The sequence below is a fragment of the Coenobita brevimanus genome, chromosome 117 (genome assembly GCF_032717465.1).
Source record: "Coenobita brevimanus isolate Jiangsu-jjx chromosome 117, ASM3271746v2, whole genome shotgun sequence".
Taxonomy (NCBI): Eukaryota; Metazoa; Arthropoda; class Malacostraca; order Decapoda; family Coenobitidae; genus Coenobita; species Coenobita brevimanus.
Window position 1 is genome coordinate 2,604,351 of NC_137070.1, and position 25,353 is coordinate 2,629,703.

The following is a 25,353-nucleotide window of genomic DNA, read 5'->3' on the forward strand; positions in this document are numbered from 1 at the left end:
GTCTATCTTCGATGCTTGGAGGAGAGCCTGGTACCCCTGGGGACGATGTGTTTTTATTTCTGAAGGAGGCTGGCCTCCTTCACCTTTTATGATTGCATTGTTTTTACTTTGATGTCTAGTTTTTAATATGGAGTTTTGCTTTTTAATATTTTTATGTTTCTACTGCTTATATTCTTGCTCATACGGCACCATATGACCTTGTTGTTGCGGTGCCATGTGTCCTGTCAATCAATCAATCCTGAAATAACTGTTGGAATGGTAAGTATGGCTTTTAACATGTACACAAAGACAATCTGCAAATTGCTGATGTCTGAGAACTGGGTTACTGCGTGCATGGTTGGTTCCTCCACACAACCATAGACATGTCCATTGAAGCAAATTCCTTCACAAAACTGTTTTCTAACTTCTCACTACGTAATTTACAGAAAAAGATGGGCACGAATGTAGTGGAATGCATAATGAATGTTTAGGCTATTTTCAAAGCCCACATGAACTTTATTCGGATATTTACGGTAATTTATAATGTAGTTTCTTGCCCTACCCTTACCTGTATATTACACATGCAACACTACAAACTGCATCTGGTTATTTTAGTATCCCTTCATCTTTCATCATTATTTAGGTATGGGTACATACCGGTAAACATACATACTTACTGTAGATGCGCGCACACACACACACACACACACACACACACACACGTGTGTGTGTGTGTGTGTGTGTGTGTGTGTGTGTGTGTGTGTGTGTGTGTGTGTGCGTGCGTGCGTGCGTGCGTGCGTGCTTGCGTGTGTGCGCGCGCACGCCAGCCTAAATATGGCGCGGTATTTAAATTTTAAACCGTCTCCTGCACTTGTAAGTAAATATTAAAATATTGAATATTGGTCCTGTATTTTAAGTCGCATATAGTCAAAGTCACGTAAGTTCAATTCGCGTAGGTTATGACTATAGATATAATGCCTACAGTATATATATATATATATATATCCATTTATATGTTCACCGCAAGAAAATCTTCCCGTCAGTAAGATAAACATCGCTGAAGTATTCATGGCACCAAACAATATATGCAGTAAATTATTTACAGGGGACTTAATTTAAAAAAAAAAAAAGGATACCAATCTGACTTATTATATTTGGTCATTAGTACCTGAGAGAGGGGGGTGTGAGTTGGGAGCAGGGCAGTGAAATGGTGAGGGACAGGGCGACGTGAAGGCGATTTGTTTATGGCCATCCCGTACGGGATTGAGGCATCTGGCAGTAGATAGATAGATAGATAGATAGTACCTGACCGTACCACAAATGGCTCTCAGCATTGCTGTTTGACGACATGACATGTGTGTACATTAATTAATAAGGTGGATGGAAAGCTGATGCTAGGGAGAGCTGGAGCTCCCGTTTCATCAGCCCTCAGCACAATCATCTGACCATCCCCTGGCACTGAACTTTTTCAGGGTTTCAGCAGAAACAAATAGAGAAGGTCAGCATACTCCCCTGTTCAATATCCTTCAACTGTCAACACCAAACTACATGCACATTACACACTACAATTCCTTTTCTAAATTAAAAACAAAGTGGCATATCAACACCCAACCTCGGAGTCCCCAGAAGGGGGGAATTTTTTTTTTTTTTTTATGCAAGGAAGAAGGAACCAAAGGCCACGAGCCCGCAATTATTGTTCCTTCCAAGAGAAAAACAAAATACAAGAGAGAGCCAAGTTCAAGATCCGATCATTTCGAGATGCCTGGACATACTGCGTTTGAAAGACTGGAGATCATAGGAAGCAGGAAATACAGACAGAGGGAGACTGTTCCAGAGATGACCTGTTGCATAAATGAAAGACTGGGAGTAACGGTTAACTCTTGCATTAGAGAGTTGGACAGAAAAGGGATGAGAGTTTGCTGCTAGACGGGTGCTGCTCGCCCGTCGTAGAGGAGGAGGAATGTATCCAGACAGTTCAGAGGAGCAGCGACCATTGAAGTAGCGATAGAAGAGATAAAGATGCAACAGTGCGACGAAGAGACAGAGGTTGAAGGGAGTCAGTAAGAGGAAGAGAGTTAATGAGACGAAAAGCCTTTGACTCCACTCTATTGGGCCATACAAGCCCCCACCATCCGCCCCTCACCCGATGGCGCAAAGAAAGGTGCTTGGGACCACTGTGTGTCTTCTTTCTTAGTCATTTTCTCTAACATTCGACGCATTTCCCCTAATTTTCTATCTGTTGAACACCACCTCTCTTCCTCTAAGCCTCACCTTCTCTTCCTTACTGAGACTCAGCTGTCTAAGGAAACTGGTAGCTGTCACGAATCAATTCGCGACATTTCCTTTTTGTGAGAAGCCACGAACTATTAGTGGAAAACTCACTGTTTTTCGTTCAGTTAACCGCTCATTCGGACGGAAGCTTTGTCAAATCAGTTTTTCATTGTCATACGTGATCGTCTCTGTGTGAGACATAGCGCTTCCGATGAGCGATTGTTTTGGGTGCGTTTCGCTCACTCGACCGTTAGAAAATACGGCTTAGTGCTCCGCCTTTCCCACGATTTGAACTCAGTCTTGTGTTTGTTGTGACGGAGGAAGGTCCTGTGCTCCAAGAAGTGTGAGAGGTCGCTAGCACCCAGGCTCCACTGAGACAGTTATCCAGTCTTCCCACCTTAGTGGTGATACATAGCATTCATCGACTGGTATTTCTTTTGTGTATTTCCTAGTTTTAAGAGCTTAGTTAAGGTGTTTTTCCTAGGCGTAAGTATTTAGCTTCTGTGTGAGTGAGCGAGTGCGTCTCATTGATTTGATTTGAAATGTAATGTTAAATTTATTTTTTGTGATTAATAAATTTAACAGTTCTTTTCCTTGAGCTTAATGTAGAGTAAAAATCTTGTTTCATTTCTCCATTATTAAGCTTATTTTCCATACAGCTCCTAGCTTGCATAAACGTTGCTTTCATAACTGGTACTTAGACCAGTCTTGTGGTATTAACTTAAAATCCGTTGTGCCAGATAGGAGTTAATGCATCAGCAAGAACCTGATGTTATTATTATTAGTATTAGTTATTTATTGTCAGGGGTGATGTAACTTTCTCCAGAGGCTAACAGTACAGTAATTCAGCAATTGGGAGTAATTAGTCTCTGCTGTGTACTGTTGAGAAAGTTTGTAAATTCTCGTTCTGAGAGAATCGTGCGAAGCAGGCCAGCGTAAAGTAATCGTTGTTTGATTTAGTAAGACAATCATTGTCCCTGCTCTTCAATATTATTGAATATTATTATCAATTTAAATAATATTTAAGCATTTATATTCTAAAATTACCGTGATATTATAAAAACCCCGTGACAATTGGCGACCTCATTCCAGGATATTAACTCCTAGCTCTAAAGCTATTCACGAGATAGTGCTCAGTCATTCATATTTAGGTATTTATCATTAAAGTTTATAGGCACAAGCTTACTGGTGTTTACCCTTAATTTTAGCAAGTGAATTTTGCTTTATTAATCAATAGAATACTTAACTCTAGTTTATTTTTGGTAACGCCAGACGATTTTATTCGCTCCTGTGAAGTCGCCGTAACCATTGTGTTTATTATTGAGTTCCCAGTCATTTACATTTTTGATTTATTCTTTCCCAGTTAACTGGATAAGACTGGTCACCACTAGCTTGTGTCTGTACTCTTTACTTGTGTTTATTAGTATTCGTCGCTAAGCAGTCAGTACTCAATTTCGGTTTGCTTAATAAATTAGCGCCATGGCTACTACTGTATTTTTACAGGAAGCCAAAGATATGGGTCTTTCGGACCCAACCGAAATTAAAGAGTATATACTCTCACGGCATAATCAGGAACAGCAGCGCGAGAATGATGCCCGTGAAGAGCGTAAGATTCAGCGCGAATACGAGCGAGAACAGCGCGAACAACGTGAAAGAGAGCGTGCATATGAACAAGAGCAGCGTGAAAAGGAGCGCGAGTACGAGCAAAAACAGCGCGAACTCGACTTAGAACATGAGCGAGAACAGCGTGAGGAACGAGACAGAGAACGAGAACACGAACGTGCCGAGCGAGAAGCACGCGAGGGACATGAACTTGAAGTGCTGAAGCTCAAGCGAGATTCCTTGGCTTCAGACACGTCTGGTGCAGTTGGTCCAAGCTCCACGAGCGTTCCCCCTGCACATGTCCTGGCGACCCCACGCATCAAGCTTCCTTCATACAAGGAAAGCGAGCGAATCGAGCCGTACATTGCTCGTTTTGAGGACATGGCAGACTTATATCAACTGGATGAGGCAGCTAAGCGGCTTCAGTTTCTTAGCCTATTTGAGGGCCCTGCCCTCGATATTCTCCACAGAATTCGTGGAGACAATCTCACATATGAGATGATGAAAGCTGCACTCATTAAGGCGTATGGTCTCACAGTAGACGACGCCAAAGTTCAGTTCATGCGAGCTCGTCTCCAAGACAAGGAGACAGCTGTTCAGTTCCTTGATCGTCTCACAGCTTACTTAAATGAGTGGATGGAGAAAGATGAAACTCCTTCCACGCGTGAGGATAATTGACCTTATGCTGCGTACACAGCTAGAGAGGTCGTGGCCTGCTGAGCTCATAGCACAGCTTAAGATCTGCCAGGTGAAAGATGCCAGCCAAATGGCAGAGAAGGCTGACGCATTCTTTACTGCATACGGGTATCAAGCTCGTAAGCAAAACACCTGGAGCAGAAAAGATACTGCCAAGTCTGGGAAGCCGTCTCAGACTGAATCCCAGCACCAAGGCCGTTCTCAGAGTAATGGTCAAGGTCCAAGCAAACCACAGAAGGACCAGGGGCAAAATACACAGCAGCCTGCTTGGAAGCGGTACAACAAGCACCCCAACCAGCAGCAGTTCCCCAAGCAGCAGCAGCAGCAATACAAGGACAAACCACGTAACCCTCAATCAGGTCAATTAGTGTATCGGAGGCAGGAGGCAAATGCAGCCTTCATTCCTCAGCAGCAGCACGGTGGTCACGTCCCTACCACCGTGGGTACTTCCCCACAGTTCACTAGTCCCACAGTGACAGTGAACCCCCCTCCACAGATGGCCAATGTTCCATCTTCCCAATATAACCCTCAAGGCACAATGTTTGCCACATCAATTCAGCAGCCTCATGAGTGGCTAGCTGCTTCCTCCACAGGCCCTCCCACAAGTGACAGTACCTTCCTTGTTCAGCCAGGGTTTGTGGGAGACATTCCTGTGAAGGTCCTGAGAGATAATGGTTCCTCAGGTTGCTCTGTCAAACAGAGTTTAGTTCGGCCTGAGCAGTATACAGGTCGACAGATCCATGCAAAGCTTATTGATGGATCAGTGAGATTGTTCCCTGAGGCATGTATCCAGGTGGCATCTCCATTTTATACTGGTACGACACTTGCAGTTGTCATGCCAGAGCCTCTGTTTGACTTTATAGTAGGCAATATTAATGGAGTCAAGGATAGTTGCTCCGATGACGCTACTCAGACTTCGGCTGCTGCGGTAACACGAGCCATGACTGAGGCTCTAGACTGTGTCACCCCAGTGATCATTGAATCGCCGCAAGATCTGATGTGTAGTCAACTTGTTGTGCAAGAACAACATTCTGACCCAACACTTGCTACCGTGCGGAACAAACAAAAGGGTCGAGTGATTGAGTATTCACGGGGAGGTCAAGCCAAGTTCCTTCGTAAACAAGGACGGCTCTACCGTGAGTCACGAACACCCGAGGGCGAGGTTCGACTGCAGTTTGTCGTTCCCGCCAAGTACCGCCTAGCAGTGTTACAATGGGGTCATTGTTCAGCCTCAGGAGGTCACATGGGGAAAAGGAAGACCCAGGGCCGTATCCGAGCTGACTTTTTCTGGCCAGGGATGGGACGGGACATAGATAGTTTTGTCCGTTCCTGCAGTGTGTGCCAAAGTATCGCCACTACTCAGGGACATGCCCTTCCTGTGCCATTTATAACCACACCTGTAATCTCTGAGTCAGTTGAGAGACAGGGTAGTGGTGAAGTGGGTGCAGACCTGACGTCTCGCCCATTGGCCCCACAGGACACATTATGTCCAGGGCCTGTACATACATATTATGTACCGTAGGTTAAGGGGGAAGTGAGAACTCTGCAGAGGCGACTTGAGGCTATGGAAGACCCAAGTTTGCACAAGGATTCTCAGCTTTCCGGTACTAATAGAAGTACTGTAGGTTAAGGGGGAAGTTCGAGAGAGAACTCCGCAGAGGCGACTTGAGGCTATGGAAGACCCAAGTTTGCACAAGGATTCTCAGCTTCCCGATACTAATATAAGTATTGTAGGTTAAGGGGGAAGTTCGAGAGAGAACTCCGCAGAGGCGACTTGAGGCTATGGAAGACCCAAGTTTGCACAAGGATTCTCAGCTTCCCGGTACTAATATAAGTATTGTATTGTAGGTTAAGGGGGAAGTTCGAGAGAGAACTCCGCAGAGGCGACCTGAGGCTATGGAAGACCCAAGTTTGCACAAGGATTCTCAGCTCCCCGATATTAATATAAGTACTGTAGGTTAAGGGGGAAGTGAGAACTCTGCAGAGGCGACTTGAGGCTATGGAAGACCCAAGTTTGCACAAGGTTTCTCAGCTCTCCGATATTAATATAAGTACTGTAGGTTGAGGCACAGGTTGAGGACCCGTGTGCAGTTCGAGGCTATGGAAGACCCGAGTTTGCACAGGGATTCTCAACTTGCCGACCATAATCGTGTACTAAAATTAATGGCGACCTCGAGTGTACTTTTCATAGCATGTACTGACTGCTAGCCAGAGAGAGTAATTGTAACATAATAAGAATTTTGTCTCATTGACACTTTTGATGCTCCACCTTAATTGGTTTTGCAGGTTCAGCAATGGGTGTAGCAGTTTTGCTGTGCGGACCAGCTGATCATCTGCCACACGCTGCTGCCTCTTCTCCTCTGCCTTCGTCATCGCCATATTATTTACTGTGTCATTTACACGTAGGTACAGTTACACTACAACTGTCACACCTACACCGTGTATTACATACACCACGCTACACAACAATTAGTTGTCAGTGTAAATGTAGCGAATTTTCGCTCAGTTTGACCTGAGTACAGGATTTTCACCGTCGTCACGGAGTTTTTCCCTCAAGCTTGCTTCTATTAACGTAAATACGAGGTTTTTTTCGCTCACTGACGACTGCGACTTTCTCCTGTAGCAGGATAGCACACACACCACAGTGTGAATCTTGTGTGACTGAGTTAGGATTTATATGTATGTATATTGAAATCTTTCTTCTGAAGGAAGAAAGATTTAATTTTCATGGGGCGTAATGTCACGAATCAATTCGCGACATTTCCTTTTTGTGAGAAGCCACGAACTATTAGTGGAAAACTCACTGTTTTTCGTTCAGTTAACCGCTCATTCGGACGGAAGCTTTGTCAAATCAGTTTTTCATTGTCATACGTGATCGTCTCTGTGTGAGACATAGCGCTTCCGATGAGCGATTGTTTTGGGTGCGTTTCACTCACTCGACCGTTAGAAAATACGGCTTAGTGCTCCGCCTTTCCCACGATTTGAACTCAGTCTTGTGTTTGTTGTGACGGAGGAAGGTCCTGTGCTCCAAGAAGTGTGAGAGGTCGCTAGCACCCAGGCTCCACTGAGACAGTTATCCAGTCTTCCCACCTTAGTGGTGATACATAGCATTCATCGACTGGTATTTCTTTTGTGTATTTCCTAGTTTTAAGAGCTTAGTTAAGGTGTTTTTCCTAGGCGTAAGTATTTAGCTTCTGTGTGAGTGAGCGAGTGCGTCTCATTGATTTGATTTGAAATGTAATGTTAAATTTATTTTTTGTGATTAATAAATTTAACAGTTCTTTTCCTTGAGCTTAATGTAGAGTAAAAATCTTGTTTCATTTCTCCATTATTAAGCTTATTTTCCATACAGCTCCTAGCTTGCATAAACGTTGCTTTCATAACTGGTACTTAGACCAGTCTTGTGGTATTAACTTAAAATCCGTTGTGCCAGATAGGAGTTAATGCATCAGCAAGAACCTGATGTTATTATTATTAGTATTAGTTATTTATTGTCAGGGGTGATGTAACTTTCTCCAGAGGCTAACAGTACAGTAATTCAGCAATTGGGAGTAATTAGTCTCTGCTGTGTACTGTTGAGAAAGTTTGTAAATTCTCGTTCTGAGAGAATCGTGCGAAGCAGGCCAGCGTAAAGTAATCGTTGTTTGATTTAGTAAGACAATCATTGTCCCTGCTCTTCAATATTATTGAATATTATTATCAATTTAAATAATATTTAAGCATTTATATTCTAAAATTACCGTGATATTATAAAAACCCCGTGACAGTAGCAAACCCTTCTCTTTATCCTCCTACATTCTCTATACTCATTTTAAAGCCATAGCTGGCTGTTTTGTATATGTTTACAACAACACAGCTTGCTCTCATGTTCCAAAATTTGATTTTTCTGAATTCTCTATTCTCTGGCTTCGGCAATCCTGTCATCCTATGCCTATTTTTTTCTTTTTTTTTTAAATAACAGAACGGAGGAAGGAAAAACAAATGGGGGAAAAAAAAAATCCGTACACCAGATTACTGGTGTCCTCTATTCATAAAATATCTGTAACAGTTAGACTTGAACAGTTGTGGATTGAAATTTGGAGGAAAGCAACTCTAGGGAAGCGAGTTCCAGAGAGATGCAGTTCGGGGAATGAAAGAATTCTGATAGGCAGAAGTTCTGCAATATGGTTGAGTGACATTCCAGTCATGAGCGCTACCAGATGCTCGTGTAGCACGAGGGAAGGCATGGAGAGGTGGCACCATGGACGCAACTTCGTCTGAGCATTTGCCAAAAAAATATCTGTAAAATAATGCAAGGGAGGCAACATTCCTTCTTACTTGCAGGGGAGGTAGTTTATATGTAATGGCAGGGTTGTTAATGATTCTAACAGCTTTATTCTTAATTTTGTCTAGTTGTCTTAATGCAACCTCTCCACAACCATTCCACAAGGGTGAACAATATTCAAGCTGAGAGCACACATGACTCTTATAAATTATAGCTAACAGCTCATCGGCGAAGAAGTTACGGACTCTGTACAATAATCCAAGTTTCTTTGAGGCGGTTTTAGCAAGTGATCTGACATGAGAGGTCCAGCTGAGGGCACTGTTAAGTGAGACACCAAGAATTTCAATACTTTTGGAGATGGGAATATTAGTAGCACTGAAGGTAATGTACGAATCTGGCAATATCTGTCTATTAGTAAACTGTATATATTTAGTTTTACTAGCATTAAAAGAGACAAGGTTGTTTTGTCCCCATTCACTGACTGTAGCTAGATCTTGATTTATGGAGATGGCTGTACTGAGTTGAGAGGTAGAGATATTAGACTTTGTAAATGGATGTCTGAGTGTGAATGAACTATGTAGTGTTGAGTCATCTGCATATGAGTGAACGGGATTGTGAGTGACAGATAAGAGCTCATTAATATGAACCAGAAATAGGGTTGGCGCCAGAACTGATCCTTGCGGCACGCCGGCGTTAATTGAGTGGAAATTCGAATATACATCATCTACTTTTACTCTTATTTTCCTGTCACTAAGATAAGAAGAAATCAAAGGAACAAAAGACGTTAGTCCATAGCAAGGGAGTTTGGACAGCAGGGAACGGTGCCATACTCTGTCGAAAGCTTTAGAGATATCAAGAGCTACTGCATGAGTTTCTCCAAAAAGATCAATTGATTGATGGATGGTATGAGTTAAGAGATTGAGTATGTCAATGGTGGATCTTTCATGGCGAAAACCGTATTGTCTATCACTAACTAATTTGTTGGATTCAAGATGTTTAACAATATGCTTATTAATTAAAGTTTCAAATACCTTACCAAGAGAAGATGTGACAGCTATTGGTCTGTAATTGGAGGGGTCAGAGGAACTTCCTTTCTTCGGAACTTGGTGGATATTGGCTTCTTTCCATGAATTTGGGAATAAAGAAGTACGTATGCATAGTCTGAATAATTTGGCTAGGACAGAGGCAAGTTCAGGGGAACACTTTTTCAAAACAATTGGCGGAATTCCATCTGGGCCTGGAGCTTTGTTGGTAGGTAAATTGTCTAGGATGGATTTTACGAATCTTGTCTGCATTTTAAGTGGGGCAATTTCGGGAAAATCAAGTTCCAGTACTGAGACATTCTGGCTGGTATCATCTATGGTAGTTTCTTGCAAAGGTACTAGCAAAAACATCTGCTTTCCCACGTGGGTCATTTGTAATATTGCCATCTGAAGATTTTAGTTGGGGAATGGAAGATGACTTGTTAAAGTTATTATTGAAAGAATTAAGAGTTGACCAGAATTTTCTATTGTCATTAGGGTTGTTAAGTAGTTTTGATCCTTGCTTTTGAAGAAAGTTTGATTTAGATAGATTTAATACAGCTTTTGCATGATTTCTAGCAATTTTAAATTGGGAGAGTGATTCAGATGTTTTTGATTTTAAGTAAGAGTTATATGCTAATGACTTTTGGGCTGTTGCTCTGGCACAATTACCGTCAAACCATTTTGGAGAGTTTGATCTTTTAGTGAATTGTTGACTTGGCATGAATAAATCCATACCAGCTAGTATTAAGTCACAAATGTGGGACTGGGTAGAATTGGGATCACTAGAGAAGAAAGACTGCCATGGAACATCAGCAAGATAATTTCTAAATCCATCCCAGTCTGCCCTGTCAAAGTGCCATCGGGTCACCCTGACAGGTTCGGAATGGGGAGGTGTAGGAGGGTTAACTAATGAGGCTTTGATGAGATTGTGGTCAGAGGATCCAAGTGGTGACAGTACCTCTATCCTGTATTGATCTGGATTATTTGTCAAGAATAAATCCAAGAGATGGGCATTATGGTCAGGATTATCAGGTATTCTGGTTGGTTGCTTTACCAACTGGGTGAGATTAAACGATTCCGCAAACAGCTCGCATTCTAGACCAGCGTCATCAGTCCGGGCAGAATGCAATAACCATTCAACATTGTGTATGTTAAAATCACCCAAAATGGTAATTTCATTGACAAGGGCAAGGTCAAGGTTACTCAACTGAGTGGATATGGAATCAAATACACTGGGTTCCGAAGAAGCATTGGGGGAACGATAAACTACACAGATATATTTGGTAATGTTTTGGCAATTTAATTTATATAATGAGTAATCAAAACTGGATGAAGGGAAGTTTAAAATAGTATCAACTGCATATTGGGATTTGATATAACAACAGGTGCCGCCCTTGTTTCGAAAGTTTGTAAGGAGATTGTAACCGGGAAAACAAAATGGAGATATATCGGTAGAGGGTGAGATTTGTGGTTCTGTGAGGAAAAGGGCCAAAGGGGATATGGACTGAAGGAAAAAATGAACTGAGTTTAAATCTGTGGTAAGGCCGCGGATGTTGGTAAAGAATAAGGCCGCACCGTCACCTCTTCGCCGACGAGCATTCCCGGAAATAGCAACAGTCGCTGCCGGCACAGTCGCTTGATGGCGACCGGGAGGACCCTGTGCCTCCAGCCCTACCCTGCCGGTGGTGGCAATCCGAGGTACCACCTCATTTGATTGTAAGACTGCAGCGGCCATTACTAAAGATGTGAATAGAAGGTGTGATATGTTATGCGCATGTAGTGTGGTGTAGACAGTTGAAGGTAGAGGTATTATGAGAGCATGCTGGCCTACTCTCTGTGTAAATGAATGCACTGGAAATGTTCAGAAAAGGGAGATGTTCAGGATCAAGTCCTGAGGGCTGGTGAAACGGGAGCTCCAGCTCTCCCTATCACCAGCTTGCCATCAACCTCGGGAGTACTGCCCTGTTCGACTGGTGCTACAGTCTACTCCTCAAAATACTGTATATGTGTGCTGTTTACTTGGCCCCTAATTCTACTAAGAAAAATTCTTTGACTATCTTACTTATAAGATGGAACATATTGTATCAAACTTTCCAATCTCTAAAATCTCCGTTCTAGGTGATTTCAATATTCCTCACTACGTTTGGCTCGCTTCTTCTTTCACTGATCCACCTGGTAAACAAGTCTACAATTTTTTTATCTTTCATGGCCTAGAGCAGCTTGTACAGCACCCTACCTGTATCCCTGACAGCCTTGAAAAGAGTTCCAACATACTTATCCTCTTCCTACTAACTAATCCTTCTACTTGTTCTTTTGATCTTTTCCCCCATTAGGCTCCTCTGACCACAACCTTTTCACCTTAATCTGTCCTACCACTCCAGTGAGGCAGTGGACCCTCCCAAGAAGTGGTGGCTGAGGCACTTTGGAGCTGCTGATCGAGAGGCCCTCAGGCAGTACTTCTTTGATTTTTCCTAGAATGATCATTGTTTCCATGGCCAAGAGCCATCTGAGTGTGCCTTGCACATTGCGGAGGTTATTCTCCTGGGTATGGAAGCATACATTCCTTTCCATTATCTTGTGGCTAATGCAAAATTACCTTGGTTTAATTACTCTTGTTCAAATTCTGTCTACAACAAGGAGAAGGCCTACGTGCGCAAAAGGTAGAAGAGCCATCCCACCCCTAAATTTCATCTCTTTTATGTTTATGTCCAGAATCATGTGATGTGTGTCCTTTGCTCTGATTAAAAAAACAAAAAAGTCATTTGTACTAAATGCTCTGAACAATCCAACTCAGATTGTTCCTGCTCCTTCTGGCACCTTGCAAAAACTTTTCTAACAACTTATACTTCATACTCCTTCCCTCCTCTTTCCTGCTTTGATTATTGTAGCTGTTTCCTTTACTGATAAAGCAGAACTCTTAGCTCACACTTTCTCATTAATTCCACCTTATACGATTCAGGTGCTGTTCCTTCATCACTGCTCCCATGACATGCTCATGGCCGACATTAAAATATCTTTAACTGATGTGTTTTCTGCCATCACTGGCCTCAGTACCAAGAAGGCATATGAGCCTGCTGGGACTCCCTCTTGTTGTCCTCAAGAAATGTGCTTCTGTGCTTACTCCCTGCCTAGGTAAACTCTTTCGCCTTTGTCTTTCAACTTGTACCTTTCAATTTTGCTGGAATATTGCTCCCATTCAGCCTGTCGCAAACAAGGGCGTCCATTCCCAGCCTTCTAACTGTCGGTCAATTGTTTTAATATTTTGTATATCTAAAGTTTTTAATCTATTCCAAATTAACAAACAAACGAAAAACATTTAACACTAAAGTAAGAAGTGTGATGCAGTTTTAATTTTGCTTTATAATATATGACACACAGGTAACTATTATATAAGGTTTTATCATGAAATTTGGTCACTAGGCAAATCTGTACTGAAAATGGTCTCTGTAAGACCATAGACTTTCAAAATTTGAGATTTGTATAAGTATAGAATATGACATTTCAATGAATCAAACATAATACCTTGAACGTAATTCAATGTATTTCTCTTCATTTTACCGTATCAGATCACCAGTTTCCCTGCTGAGAGTGATAATCCTTGAAGCACTTCATATGGAGACCCTCATCACACTTTTCACACCTTGTTGTTGTTTTCGTGTGGCAAAGAGCACTTGGAGTTTCATTGCTTTGTAGTATGACCCAGTGTGCATGGTCATCATATTGGGCTTCGTCTGTTTTACTCTTTGGTCTCCCTCGTTGGCCTTGCCACGAAGGATTTGCAGAGCGTTGCAGGTAGAAACGTGCAATATGGCGTCACAGAGCAAGGAGATCCATGGCAATCCCTGCCTCAAAGATTTTGTGCAATTGCCAAACTTTATTGATTGGCACATCAATAAAATGTCACAATGTTTGAGTACCACTTCTTTCCTCTTATGGCAAGTCTATAATTTCAAATGTTTTGCTCCATTCTGTCAACCCCACCCATGTGCTCATTGTAAATCCTCATCATATGTGGTTATAGTATTTGGATTCGCCTTTTGGCTTTTGAAGAATACCATGATGCCTGGGAAATTGGCTCTGTGCTCACTGCATTTGAACACATATATATTTGGTTGACAAGCAATAGAAGTGGCTTGCACTGAACCCACAGAAGTGACAAGAAAGCATATGATAAATTACTGCATTACATATCCAGGAATGAATGAAAAGACAATGTCTAAAAATACAGTACAATGGAGAAAGCATTAAAGCTGTCTTTAGATAAAAATTGTACTTGCATAAAATACAAAAATAATAAATAGAAGCAATGTTCTCTTATGTGACTTTTGCCTAGTGACCAGTGTGTAGGACACCAATGTTTACATAAACATTATTCAAAATATATGGAAAATATTGCTGTTAATCTTCAATGTATAAAAAATTAATACTATTTGATTGCTGTAAGGTAAATAATTTAAAGGTTTTTCATTAGGAAGTATTGAAACAAACTTGCCTACTTGTAGATGACATGGTGTGAGGAAAAAATGTACAGAAGTGGTGCCAGGAGCAACAAACCTCGCCTGATAGCAGTTATTTTATTTCTGTTAAATAATGACTCGTTTCTGTCATTTAGCGTCAGTGCACAATTAAAGTCTAAGGTAATGGCGCAAATGTTTTCAAGTTACACCCTCTGAAAATCGGTGATCTTGCATTTGACCTTTCAAGGTCACCCACGGTCAAAGATCATGCTGGTAAATGAAAGCCATGTGAGACTTCCCATATCTTGGTAACAATAAATATCTATCTTCAACGATTTTCGAGTTATAGCCCCCGGAATATCCGTGACCTTGAGTTTGACCTTTGAAGATCACTTACGACCAAAGGTCAACGTACCAATTAAAAACCCATGTGGGATTTCCAGTATGTTGATAAAAATAAAAATCTTTCTATCTTCAACCAGTTTTGACTTATACCCCCCCGAATATCCTTGACCTTGAGTTTGACCTTTCAAGGTCAGTCAAGGTCAAAGGTCTTGGTGCCAAATGAAAGCAGAGATCCTCTATGTTCATAATAGTAAATATCTCTATATTCAACCTCTGAAAAACCGTGACCTTGATTTTGACCTTTCAAGGTAACTTTATTACTTCCAAAATGTAATCAGTCCCTTTGGGGACTAGTGGCCACATATCCAGAAAGTTTCATGTAATTTCATCCAGCCGTTTTTCCATAATGTTGCTAACAAACACAGAAACAAACAAAGAAACAAAGAATTTCGACCAAAAGCTATATTTCGTCAGACTCCATCTGGGCGAGGTAAAAATGGCAACTTTGGATGCCAGCACAGCACACCCTTTACCTCCAGTGTCGTCAACAAAAATGAGGATTCGAAACATGGCCCGGAAGAAGTGTGGACAAAGCCAGGAAATGTTTTCTATCACAGGATAATATTTTTGAATATTTATTTGGGTGGGCTGAGTGTAGGACGCTAGGCATAAACGGGTTAAAGCACCTTTTCTACCAGAATCTTCTTTCTGATCTTGAGTATGGGTTCTGCATGGGAAGCTCCACTGGCGATCTTCTCAAGTTCCTTTGAGACTACGGGGTATCATCCTTTCGGGATGCTAGCAAATCTTTGCCATTGCACATGACATTTGCATGGCTTTCGATTGAGTCTGGTATAAATCATTATTTTACAAACTGCTCTCATATGGTTTCTATCCATTTATCCTTTCTGGTCGTTCTATAACTGCTGTTGAAGACGACCACCGTTCTTCTCCTAGGGCTATCAATACTTGTGTTCCTCATGGCTCTGTCCTATCAACAGCTCTCTTCCCTCTGTTCATCAGTGACCAAAGCTGTAAATCTAATTCTATTCACTCATGAGCTTATGAGTCGATCCTTCACCTTCCCATCCGGTTCCCACAGCACCCACATCTGCAGTTATTTCATCCGACTTGATGTCTGACTTGTCTCATATCTTTGACTGAGACAAATGTAATCATCTTGCATTCAGTACATCAAAAACCCAGTTCTTATATTTTTCGACCCATTAAAATGTACCACAGAGATATCCTATTATTTTTAACAATGCCCAACTCAATCCTGCATCATCTTTGAACATACGTGGTGTTTCATTGTCTCGGGATTTATCTTGGAAAAAAACATTATCTCCGGTAAAATATGCTTCCAAGAGATTAGGTTGGCTAAGCCGACTCCACTTCTTCTTTACTACTGCACAGTTGTTGACTATATACATGGGTTTTATTCGCCCCTGTGCAGAGTACAGCTCTGTGTGGGAAGGCTCCCCATATTCAGCTCTTTTCAACAAGGTGGAATAAAAGGCTTTACGTCTCATTAATTCTTCTCCTCTTATTAGCTCTCTTGAACCTCTTTCTCTTCATTGCACTGTTTCAGTTTTATCTATTTTCTATCGCTACTTCGATGGTCACTACTTTTCTGAACTGTTTTGTTTTCCTTATCATCCTTCCCTCCTCTTTTCTACTCTGATGGCTCTGCAGCTATTTCTTCTACTAATAAAGCAGAACTCTTCGCTCAGACTTTCTCCTCCAATTCCACCTTAGACAGTTCCGATGCTGTCCCTCCATCTCTTCCCCCCTCTGATTTCCTCATGGCTGACATTAAAATGTCTCCATCTGAAGTATTTTGTCATCACTGACCTCAATACTAACATGGCATATGAGCATGATAGTGTCCTTCCTGTTGTCCTCAAGAACTGTGCTTCTGTGCTTACACCCTTCCAAGGTAAACTCTTTCATCTTTGTCTGTCAATTTGCACCTTCCCTTCTTGCTGGAAGTTTGCACTCATTCAGCCTGTCCCAAAGAAGGGTGATCATTTTATCAATATAACTCTTCCCCAGTTGCGTTAACATTCTGCATTTCAAAAGTTTTCGAGTCTGTTCTTAACACACACACAAAAAAGCACCCTTCCTATCATAACCCTCTTTCTGAGTGTCAGTATGGGTTCCGCCAGGGACACTCCACTGATGATCTCACCTACCTTTCAGACTCCTGGTCATCCTCTTTAAGGGACTTTGGCGAAAGCTTTGCCATTGCACTTGAAATCCCAAAGACTTTCGATCGAGTCTGGCATAAATCTTTACATTCCATACTACCCTCCTACGGTTTCTATCCTCCTATCTGTGCCTTTATCTCTAGCTTCTTTTCTGGTCGCTCTATAGCTGCTGTTGTAGACGGCCACTGTTCTTCTCCTACAGCTGTCAACAGTGGTGTTCCTCAGAGCTCTGTCGTACCACCAACTCTCTTCCGTTTATTCATCAATGACCTTCTAAGCTGTATATCTAACCCTATCCACTCAAACGCTGATGACTCCACTCTTCATCTTTCTGTTCACTTCCCGCAGCGTCCATCTCAGCAGTTGCTTCAACAAACAAGGGATAAGGCTATGGCATACCTTAGGTCTGACTTGGCTCATATCTGTGATTGGGGTAAAATTTTGTTTTTAGTGCATCAAAAACTAAATTGTTTCATTAATCAACCCAACAAAATCTTCCACAGGATCACCCTCTAATTTTTAACACTATCCAGCTCAATCCTGCATCATCCTTAAATATTTTGGGCGTTTTATTCTCTCGGGATTTATCTTGGAAAGAACATCTTATCATCCTTGTAAAATCAACTTCCAAGTTATGGGGTGTGCTGACCAACTCCGTACCTTCTTTACCCCTGCACAGTTGTTAATTTTATACACGGGTTTTATTCGCTCCTGTGTAGAGTGCAACTATTATGTGTGAGGAGGTTTCCCACACACAGCTCTTCTTAGTAGGGTGAAGTCAAAGGCTTTTCGTCTCATTAACTCTCCTCCTCTTACTGGGTCCCTTCAACCTCTGTCACTTCGCCGCACTGTTGCATCTTTATCTCTTTTCAATCGCTACTTCAAAGGTCACTGTTCCTCTGAATTGTCTGCTTGCATCCCTCCACCATTACGGAGGGCACGTAGCACCCATCTAGCAACAAACTCTGTATAGCTTTCTGATGCAAGAGTTAACCGCTACTCCCAGCCCTTCATGAATGCAAAAGGTCAACTCTGGAACTGTCTCCCTCTGTTTGTTTTACCTACTGCCTACGATCTCCAGTCTTTCAAATGCAGTGTGTTCAAGCATCTCGAAATGAATGGATCTTGAATTTGGCTGTCGGTTATCTTGTTTCTGTTTTGTTTTTTTCTTGGGGGGAGCAATTTGTAGGTCCCTGACCTTTGGTTCCTTCTTCCTTGCATAAAAAAAAAAATCCCTCCACCACTACAGCATATGCATATCACCTGCCAAGCAGCAGATTTTCTTCCCTTTCTGTCCAACTTCCTAATGCTAAAGTTAGCTGTCACTCCCAGTCCTTCATGTATGCAACACGTCAGCTCTGGAGCAGTCTTCCTATCTGTATTTTCAACTAAGTGTGACCTCTAGGCTTTTTAAACGTTGTTTCAGGTCATTTGGAAATGAACGGATCTTGAATTTGGCTCTCTATAATCTTGTCTTGGTGGAAACAATTTGTGGACTTGTAGCCATTGTTTCCTTCTTCATTGCTTTAGAAAAAAAAAAATAGCCTCGTGTATTGGACAGGCAATAAATAACCTGACATAGTCTATCTAACCCAGCATTATTAACCTAACCTAACCTAATTTAACAACACTAGCCTAACTAACCAAAGTCTAATATAACATAACGTAACCTAATCTAACCTAAACACAACTTAACCTGACCTAACCTACTGTAAACATATTAACCTACCCTGATATACACAGCTTCACCTGACCTAATCTATGCTAACATAACATGAATCACCTAACCTAACAAACCTAACATAAGAAGCCTAACCTAAACAAGCCTAACATTACCTAACCTGACTAAGCGAACCTAACAAACCTGACCTAACAACCAACCTGACCTAAACAAATGTAACGTAACATAATCTGACTACTGGCCTAACCTGACAAACCTAACATAACCTAACATATCCTAAACAAATCTCATTTAACCTAACCACACTAACCTCACCTAACCTAACCACACTAACCCAGTCTGACCTGACTAACCTAACAAACAAACCCTTTTCCAGATTGAAAAGTTGCTGCTTAATCTTCCATCATGAAGGCACTGTTGACTCCGGTGACGATGATGATAATGAGGATGATGATAATGATGACGATGATGATGATGATGATGGCAGCCTCTGAACCAAGGGGAGAGACGGGAATCGGGGGCTGTCGTATTAAGAGTCCATTCAAGTTTAATCTCAGAGACCTGTTTGATTGGCAGTTAGGTCAGTAGGATTTGTTTATTTGTTTTAATGCTGTGAGGAGATTAAACAGCGTAAAACAGCGGGTGTTGATGTGATATGTGTAGTATTCTTGTCGGGTAAAAAAGCTCCCTAACACCTTTTCCTTCGCGATACATTTTTGGATGTGGCTGGTTAATATCCTTCCATACGTTACTTGTGCAGATTATGGCGATATTGAAATAATTTATGTAACACGGAGAAGGAGAGTAAGGTGTAATAAATAGAATAAATCACTAAGGAAAATGTGTTAGGGAGCTTCCTTAACTTACGAGAATACGGTTCTAAGCGTGGCAAAGAAGCATGGCATAAATATTTCTTAGGGATTATACTAGAAAATAGTATTAGAGAAATTATAGCAGTGGGGTGTAAGAATGCCTTAGTTATGCTCCTGTACAAAAGAAAGTGAGAGTAAATATACTATAATTGGTCTGGCGAGTGTATATAGGAATCTAATATGGAAGAATAGTGATAGGAAGGGTGGAGAATATATCAGTATGTCTGGTTGGTGATGAACAGTGTGTTTTCAAGACCTGTATTCTCGTCCTTTAAAGAAGCTCCGTAATACCTTGTCCTTAGTGATTATTTCCTTGCTGCTGCCTGTTATGTTGTATATATCTTTTAAACACCAGCATAAATGGCAAAAATAACACACACGGGTATATTAATGAAATGAATTAAAAAATAAACTTAAGTAAAACTGCTAGGGAGTTTCCTTAACTAACGTTGATACAGGCTCCAGTGTGGTAGGAGATGTGTGGATCAAGTATGTACAGTGAGAGGAGAGGGAATGCAAGTGTGAAAGAATGTACACAGTTTTTGATATTTATGAATCTGGCAATGTGTATGCCAAGGTGACTAAGAAAGGATTATGGAACGCTTTGCGGATGTATGGTGTCCATGGACAGCTGCTGAATGTTGTCTTTTTCGTTTTATTTATTTATTTATTTTTTATGATGGAAGTGTATTGTGGATAAATATGCATGATGTCCCATCGCCAATGTTATGATTGTAAACCGCCAATGTTATGATTGTAAACCGACATATACCCCGCCTGGGTAATAAACTTTGGGAGCGTTCTTCAGGCCACGTACTGCATTGGCGGACACAAGGGATGCTGTGGCTGAACCAGTGTCTCATACTGTAAAGTATGCTTGCACCCAACCGGCTTGCGCAGGCCGATTACACTTGGTTCAGACTACACACACATCCAAAGACGTTCCAACACAACAATTACACTTACCAGCACTTCTTACCCTACACTCAATCTCTACCAGACAGCCTAAGCCACTTGGTAGAGATACATTGGCTGTATCGTCCCCACTTCGGTCGGGATAGGCCGGTCCTGCAGTGGAAACTCAAACGGCTGATCAGATGATTATATATATATATATATATATATATATATATATATATATATATATATATATATATATATATATATATATATATATATATATATATTGTTACGGAACAGAGAAAGATAACGTACACTTTAAGTGAGAACACCAAAATCACTACTGTACCGCAAAGTTCCAGGTTCAAAACAAAAGAGTTAGGTAAAATTACAAGTTAAAGTTTAATGCTCAGACTAACAACAAAACATTCAGGACTCATAAGGATAATATAATGGCAAAAAACAGGTTAAATATATGGTTAACTGCAATAGCCTCTATTAACACGAAATTAGCAAGAGTAAATTGATCTAAGTCAGCCCTGATAAAATGAGAAAACCGTATAATGCTCAGTTAATGCAAGATATAATAATTAGATACAAAATATTATTAAAATTGGCTGACATCAAAAACTCTACATGAATCACAAAAACCTCACCAGGCCTACGAATCAACGCCTTTTTGTATACAGTACAAGAAAAAATGTAATAACACTTATACTCAAATTACACAGCAGCTAGATGGTTGGAGACTTCCTGAGCACTCACAAAAATAATAACAACTGTACAGGGGAGGACAGAGATCTGAACAAAATGAGTAGATCTAAGTGGCAATTAATGCAGAGACTGAGCTCATTATATAGGGGCCGGCAGAGCTTGATACAACTTGTAAGAAGGATGCGCAAATGAAGCCATAGGGGACAAAGAGTTGACACTCCTACACTGAAAAACAGAAAGAACGACTTACTCTACTATAAGGGAGGAGAAGGGGGGAGTGAGGTAGAACACGGAAGCTTGGTCACTATGGAAGCCACGAGGCGAATCGTGATCAAACATGCAGCATACTGTACGTTAGAATTATACAAAGGATAATGAAATCATAGGCTATGTAACAATACATATATATATATATATATATATATATATATATATATATATATATATATATATATATATATATATATATATATATATACACACAGTTACGATTATGCTCTGTGTGTAGCAATATTTACCTATATATATATATATATATATATATATATATATATATATATATATATATATATATATATTGTTACGGAACAGAGAAAGATAATGTACACTTTAAGTGAGAATACTAAAAATCACTACTGTCCCGTAAAGTTCCAGGTTCAAAACAAAAGAGTTAGGTAAAATTACAAGTTAAAGTTTAATGCTCAAACTAACAACAAAACATTCAGGACTCATAAGGATAATGTAATGGCAAAAAACAGGTTAAATATATGGTTAACTACAATAGCCTCTATTAACACGAAATTAGCAAGTGTAAATTGATCTAAGTCAGCCCTGATAAAATGACAATTTCTAGATAATACTCAGTGAATGTAAGATATATTTTTACAGATACAAAATATTATTAATGATGGGTGACAATAAGAACCTTACATGAATTACAAAAACCTCACTAGGCCTACAAATTAACACCTTACGCTACACGGTACAAGAAAAAATGCAACAACATTTATACTCAAATTACACAGCTGCTAGATGGTTGGAGACTTCCTGAGCACTCACAATAATAAAAACTGTACAGGGGAGGACAGAGATATGAACAAAATGAGGAGTAGATCTAAGTGGCAATAATGCAGAGACTGAGCTCGTTATATAGGGGCCGGCAGAGCTTGATACAACTTGTAAGAAGGACGTGCAAATGAAGCCATGGGGACAAAGAGTTGACAATCCTGCTCTGAACAACAGAAAGAATGACTTACTTTACTATAAGGGTAGAAGGGGGGAGTGAGGTAGAACACGCTCGTGATCAAACATGCAGCATACTGTACGTTAGAATTACACAAAGGATGTTGAAATCATAGGCTATGTAACACCTCCCCACAAAGAAAAAGAAATTTACAAAGGAAATTTCTTATTACTCTAAAACAATCTGTCTAAAGTCTAGATAAGCAATCTGCAATAACATTTTCTTTCCCCTTGACATGCTGTATGTCTAATGAATACTCCTGAAGAAGTAGACTCCATCTTGTCAATCTCTGATTTTTATCTTTAAACTTACTAAGGAATTTCAGTGGGTTATGATCGGTATAAATGACTATGGGGTCAAAACCAGAACACAAATAAAATGAAAAATGCTGTAAACCCAAAATCAAGGCCAAAAGCTCTTTCTCAATAGTTGACTAGTTCTTTTGAGGTGGAGTAAACTTCTTATTGTAATAAGATACAGGGTGTTCAATACCCTGATCATCCGCTTGCAGCAAAACAGCCCCAGCTCCTGTATCACTTGCATCAACAGCCATCTTAAAAGGCTTAGCAAAATTTGGAGTAACGAGCACTGGCTGACTTAATAGGATAGCTTTAAGTTTGCTGAAAGAGGATTCACAGTTATCGGTCCAGACAAATTCAACTCCCTTTTTCAGTAGGTCTGTAAGTGGTGATACAAGAATTGAAAAGTTAAGAGCAAATCTCCTGTAATAACCTACCATTCCCAAAAATCTTTGTAGCTCTTTCCTACTTTTAGGTCTGGGAAGATCACTTATAACCTGAACCTTAGCTCCTGGTGGTGCAACATGTCCATCACCAATTGCGTACCCAAGGTACTGAAGTTTAGCTTGACCAAATTCACACTTTGATAAATTAGCTACAAGATTAGCCTGAACCAAACGCTCAAGAAATTTACTGACATGGCATAGGTGATCTTTCCAGTTGTCACTGAAGATTAATACATCATCAATATAAACAACACACCCTGCCAAACCCTCTGTTACAACATTCATGAGCTTCTGAAATGTGGCTGGTGCATTCTTCATACCATATGGCATTACAGAACATGCAAAAGTCTTTCCTGGTGTTACAAAACATGAGATCTCCCTAGCACGTTCAGTCATAGGTACTTGCCAGTATCCCTTTAACAAATCAAACTTACTTATGTACCTAGCCTTTCCGATCTTGTCTATGCAATCTTCCACGTGAGGGAGAGGGTAAGTGTCTGTTTTGGTTATCTGATTAACACGTCTGTAGTCAATGCAAAGCCGCTGTGACCCACCTGGCTTAGAGACTAGAGTGACTGGAGAACTCCACTCGCTCTGGCAGGGCTCAATCATCTTGTGGTCCAACAGGTAGCCAAGCTCCTTCTGGATGAGAGGAACTTTCACTGGGTTCACACGGTAAGGAGGCAGTTTAATTGGCTTTGCATCTCCAACATCGACATCATGCATCAACACAGTGGTTCTTCCTGGAGTGGCACGGAACACTTGCGGGTACTCCTGCAGTAATGCTGAAAACTCCTGCCTTTCCTCGGGAGGTAGATGAGAAAGCTTAGTCTGGAGATCATTCATGATATCAGGATTCTTCCCCAAACTATCACTCAGGCTCACACTGCATGGGAGAGCTTCACTTGCAGACTCGGGTGGAACAGCTACAGTGCAGACTGGATTATTTTCGTCCCGCCTGTGATATAACTTTAGCATGTTGATGTGACAAAGTTGCTTGTTCTTTCTACGATCTGGTGTGGCGATGACATAGTTGACATCACTGAGTTTCTTCTCCACGAAATAAGGACCACTAAACTTGGCTTGAAGAGGTTGCCCATGCACCGGTAGCAGAATCAAAACCTGATCTCCTGGCTGAAAGTGGCGTAACCTGGACTTCTTATCATACCAAGTCTTCATCTTCTGAGCAGCTCCTAAATTCTCACTCGCCAGCTGTAAAGCAGTGGACAGCCGTTCTTTGAACTTCATCACATACTCCAGCAGGTTGACGTCATCTTCCTCTGACAGCCAGCATTCCTTGAGTAACTTAAGGGGTCCTCTTACTTCATGGCCAAACAGTAGTTCAAAGGGTGAGAAGCCCAGTGATTCATTTGGAGATTCTCTTGCGGCAAACACAACGAATGGAAGACCTTTATCCCAGTCTTTCTGATGTTCCAAACAGTATTTCTTGAGCATCGATTTGGGTGTTTGATGATATCTCTCCAACCCTCCTTGAGTCTGGGGATGGTGAGCTGAAGACGTGATCTGGGTGATGCCCAACTCTTTCAGAGACTGCTTGAAAACATTTGACATGAAATTACTTCCCCGGTGTGACTGTACCTCCTTGGGCAGACCAAACTTTGTGAAGAACCCTAGCATTTCCTTAACCACGTTCTTTGCTGAGATATTTCTAAGCGTAATGGCTTCAGGATAACGAGTAGCCATAGCAATCAGGGTCAACACATAAGAAAATCCTGAAGAAGTCTTTGGAAGAGGGCCCACAATATCCACCAACACACGGGTGAAAGGCGCCTCAAAAGGACTAATGGGAACTAGAGGTGCAACCTTTTTGGTCTGATTACACTTCCCCAGAACTTGACAGGTGTGACAAGACTTACAATACCAGGAAACATCCCTGAAGATACCTGGCCAGTAGAAGTGTTTCAAAATGCGTGCCACAGTCTTCCTAACTCCAAGGTGTCCTGCCAAACTGGAATCATGAGCCACTCTAATGATATCCTGCCTACAAACAAGAGGGATGACAACTTGATGTACAACCTACCATTCACAGTCGGCTGATGCTGTTGGGGGTCTCCACTTCCTCATAAGTACTCCTGACTTTACATAATAACAAGTAGAAGCACCGGCTGACTCTTCCTCACTGCAAGCAGTGTTAGCTAGACCTTTCAACTCAGGGTCAGCAACCTGCAACTCAACCAACTCTTGACGAGACAAATTATCAACACTACGCGGTACTGCCTCATCTGGTGAGTGGTCCAAATTTGCAAGAAAAGTGTCAGCTAGGATAACATCATCATCATCATTATCCTCTAAATCACCAGTAACTTTGACTTAGCCCTAGTGACAGCA

The 25,353-nt window shown here is 41.2% G+C and overlaps 1 protein-coding gene across 1 annotated transcript in view; it reads left to right on the forward strand.

The window, feature by feature from the left end:
- LOC145419050 (uncharacterized) overlaps positions 1 to 25,353 on the forward strand; it is a 94,238-nt gene that overhangs the window by 25,488 nt on the left and 43,397 nt on the right. The window contains exon 2 of the mRNA XM_080287296.1: positions 18,907 to 19,110. Within this exon, the coding sequence (XP_080143422.1) occupies positions 18,936 to 19,110 (175 nt within the window). The 5' untranslated portion in view covers positions 18,907 to 18,935. The remainder of the gene's footprint in view (positions 1 to 18,906; positions 19,111 to 25,353) is intronic.